The sequence below is a fragment of the Merops nubicus genome, unplaced genomic scaffold (genome assembly GCF_000691845.1).
Source record: "Merops nubicus isolate BGI_N331 unplaced genomic scaffold, ASM69184v1 scaffold31934, whole genome shotgun sequence".
Taxonomy (NCBI): Eukaryota; Metazoa; Chordata; class Aves; order Coraciiformes; family Meropidae; genus Merops; species Merops nubicus.
In genome coordinates, this window is record NW_008602802.1 from 17838 (window position 1) to 19977 (window position 2140).

Here is a 2140-nt window from a genome sequence, read left to right on the forward strand (position 1 = left end):
CAAGGATAGAGGGCTATGGAGTAGCAAAGCAATTAACTACAGGACAATGAGGCATTCAGATGTCTTACAGTAGGTTGTGTGCTACCACTTCCTCAAGAGGAATAAAACGTCTGCTGCTGAAAAGCTGTAAGTCATCAGAACTAATCAACAATGAACCAGAGGCACTGGATCTTCAACTCTGGAAGGAGTCAGGAAATCCTAAGGGAACAGAACCACCCTCAAAACCTCAACACTGCCTTCACTCTAATCCACCTAATCTTGCAGGCCACCCTGATGACATGCAGCTTTTACCCTCCCCTGAGGGAGGGGTACACAGACCTCCCCAGGGGTACTCCATGAGATTAGAACTTAGACAGCTGTGAGAGCTCCCAAGAACCTTACCCCCAAACCCAGACAACTAGATTAACTTTGCCTCTGCCACGTTACCCCCCTCACCTGGCCTGAGAAGCACCCAGCAGTCTGTGCTAACACTAATCATCCTCTTTATTTTCCTTGCTCAAGAGCGCCTCACTATCAGATGCTGCTCTGGTCCTACATCTGTCTCTGCAGACAGTATTTCTTCCCTGAAAACCTTATTTCTCAAATTGGGTGGAATAAGTGTTACTGTGCCCCAAGATTACTTTCCTAAAGCACTCACCTGTTTCAGCCTCTCCCTGGCCTGCATGATTTTCTTCTTCAGCCACTGGCAGCGAGCAGTCACAATGGCAGTGTGCCCTCGGACACGCCATTCCTTCTGCCACAGGCAAAGGAAGGACACACATCAAACTTTTATTCCCAAATCACATGGTGGTGGCAGATGGCAGAAGTCTTAGAAACCTGGGCTGGACTCCAGGCTACTATACATTTAGTTTAAGTTAGAATCAAGGCAACCTGCCAGCTGCTGTGTACATACAGCTGAAATTCAACACCTTTTCCCCTACAGGCTAATGGCAAGCCCCATTTGGAAAGAGTTGTTACATTCATCAAGTGGAAGCTGCTGCACAGGTTCAGTGTCACAGACACCAATTCTTATTGTTCCATCTGACTTTCAGTTCAATTTTCTCTTTTCAAAAAATGGATTTTTTTGCTATTCCTCATAATCTACTTCATCTGTTGTTGAGGATCTGATCTCTGATCTCTACAAAGTGTTTTACAGCTTTTATTTTTTGCAAAAGGAATTCAGGCAAGTCCAAACCTCTCAATTTTTTATTCAGAAAACATGTTCTTTTTAGAATTTTATATTTGTTTTCATGACTAGAGAATCATTCCCCTGTGCTGCTTTTTATCCTCTTTTATTTCAGTAATTAAAAGTTACTCTTGAAATAAAACATGGATCTGCAAACCACTGACCTGCTTTTTCCAGGACATGGCCAAGGTCATCAGTATCACTTTCATATTGCAACTATATAGAATGTGCTCTGATAACTTTGGGTTATGTCTCAGTGGTCCACAGACCTTCTCAGTTTAAAAGTTTCTTCTCCTTTGCAGCTTTGGACATTTTCCTGTATGAGTTTAACTTGCTACAGCAGTCAGATATAATTTTCAGAAGTGATGCTGCCCTTAAAACTTCATTCCCAAGGCTTCTGGCATGTTCATCACACAATTTGCTCTCTCCCAGTAAACGTGCTCCACACACAGTAACACCCCCATTGGCACCTTGTCAGTAAATTCTACTCACCTCACCCAAAACAAACTCCAAGTCACTGAACTGCCTGTTTTCCCACAGCCGTCCATAATCCTCATGTAGAGTGCATTTAGGGTAACAAGAAAACTGAAAAAAATAAAACCCCACAGAAGGCAGAATTCATTTCAAATGCCCAGATCCAAAAGCAGTGTTGTTACACACACCAGCACTGGATCTTCTCATTAACTCAACTCAATGTAGTGCAGAAAGTAGAAAATAACAGGCAAAGCAAACACAGGCGAGGGCTTCCTCTGCAGTGAGGGCAAGGAAAGCTCACACAGGGTAACCTGGGAGAACTGTGTCTCATGGCAACTTGCATGCTTCAGGATTTGGTGGCTGGGAGTCTCACCTGCTCACAGGACTTGAGGGTCCCACACAATAAAAATAAACCTGAGCTTAGTGGGGATTTGACCTGATGTGGGTCTCTTGCAGTTTAAAATTTAAAATCCCTCAGTCACTGTGGGGCTGGAGCAGGAA

The 2140-nt window shown here is 43.8% G+C and overlaps 1 protein-coding gene across 1 annotated transcript in view; it reads right to left on the bottom strand.

Annotated features, from left to right (window-relative positions):
* LZTR1 (leucine-zipper-like transcription regulator 1) overlaps nt 1–2140 on the bottom strand; it is a gene marked incomplete at its 5' end in the record, with an annotated part of 14201 nt that overhangs the window by 11498 nt on the left and 563 nt on the right. The window contains 2 exons of the mRNA XM_008938481.1: nt 638–733; nt 1658–1750. Coding sequence (XP_008936729.1) covers nt 638–733; nt 1658–1750 — 189 coding nt within the window. The remainder of the gene's footprint in view (nt 1–637; nt 734–1657; nt 1751–2140) is intronic.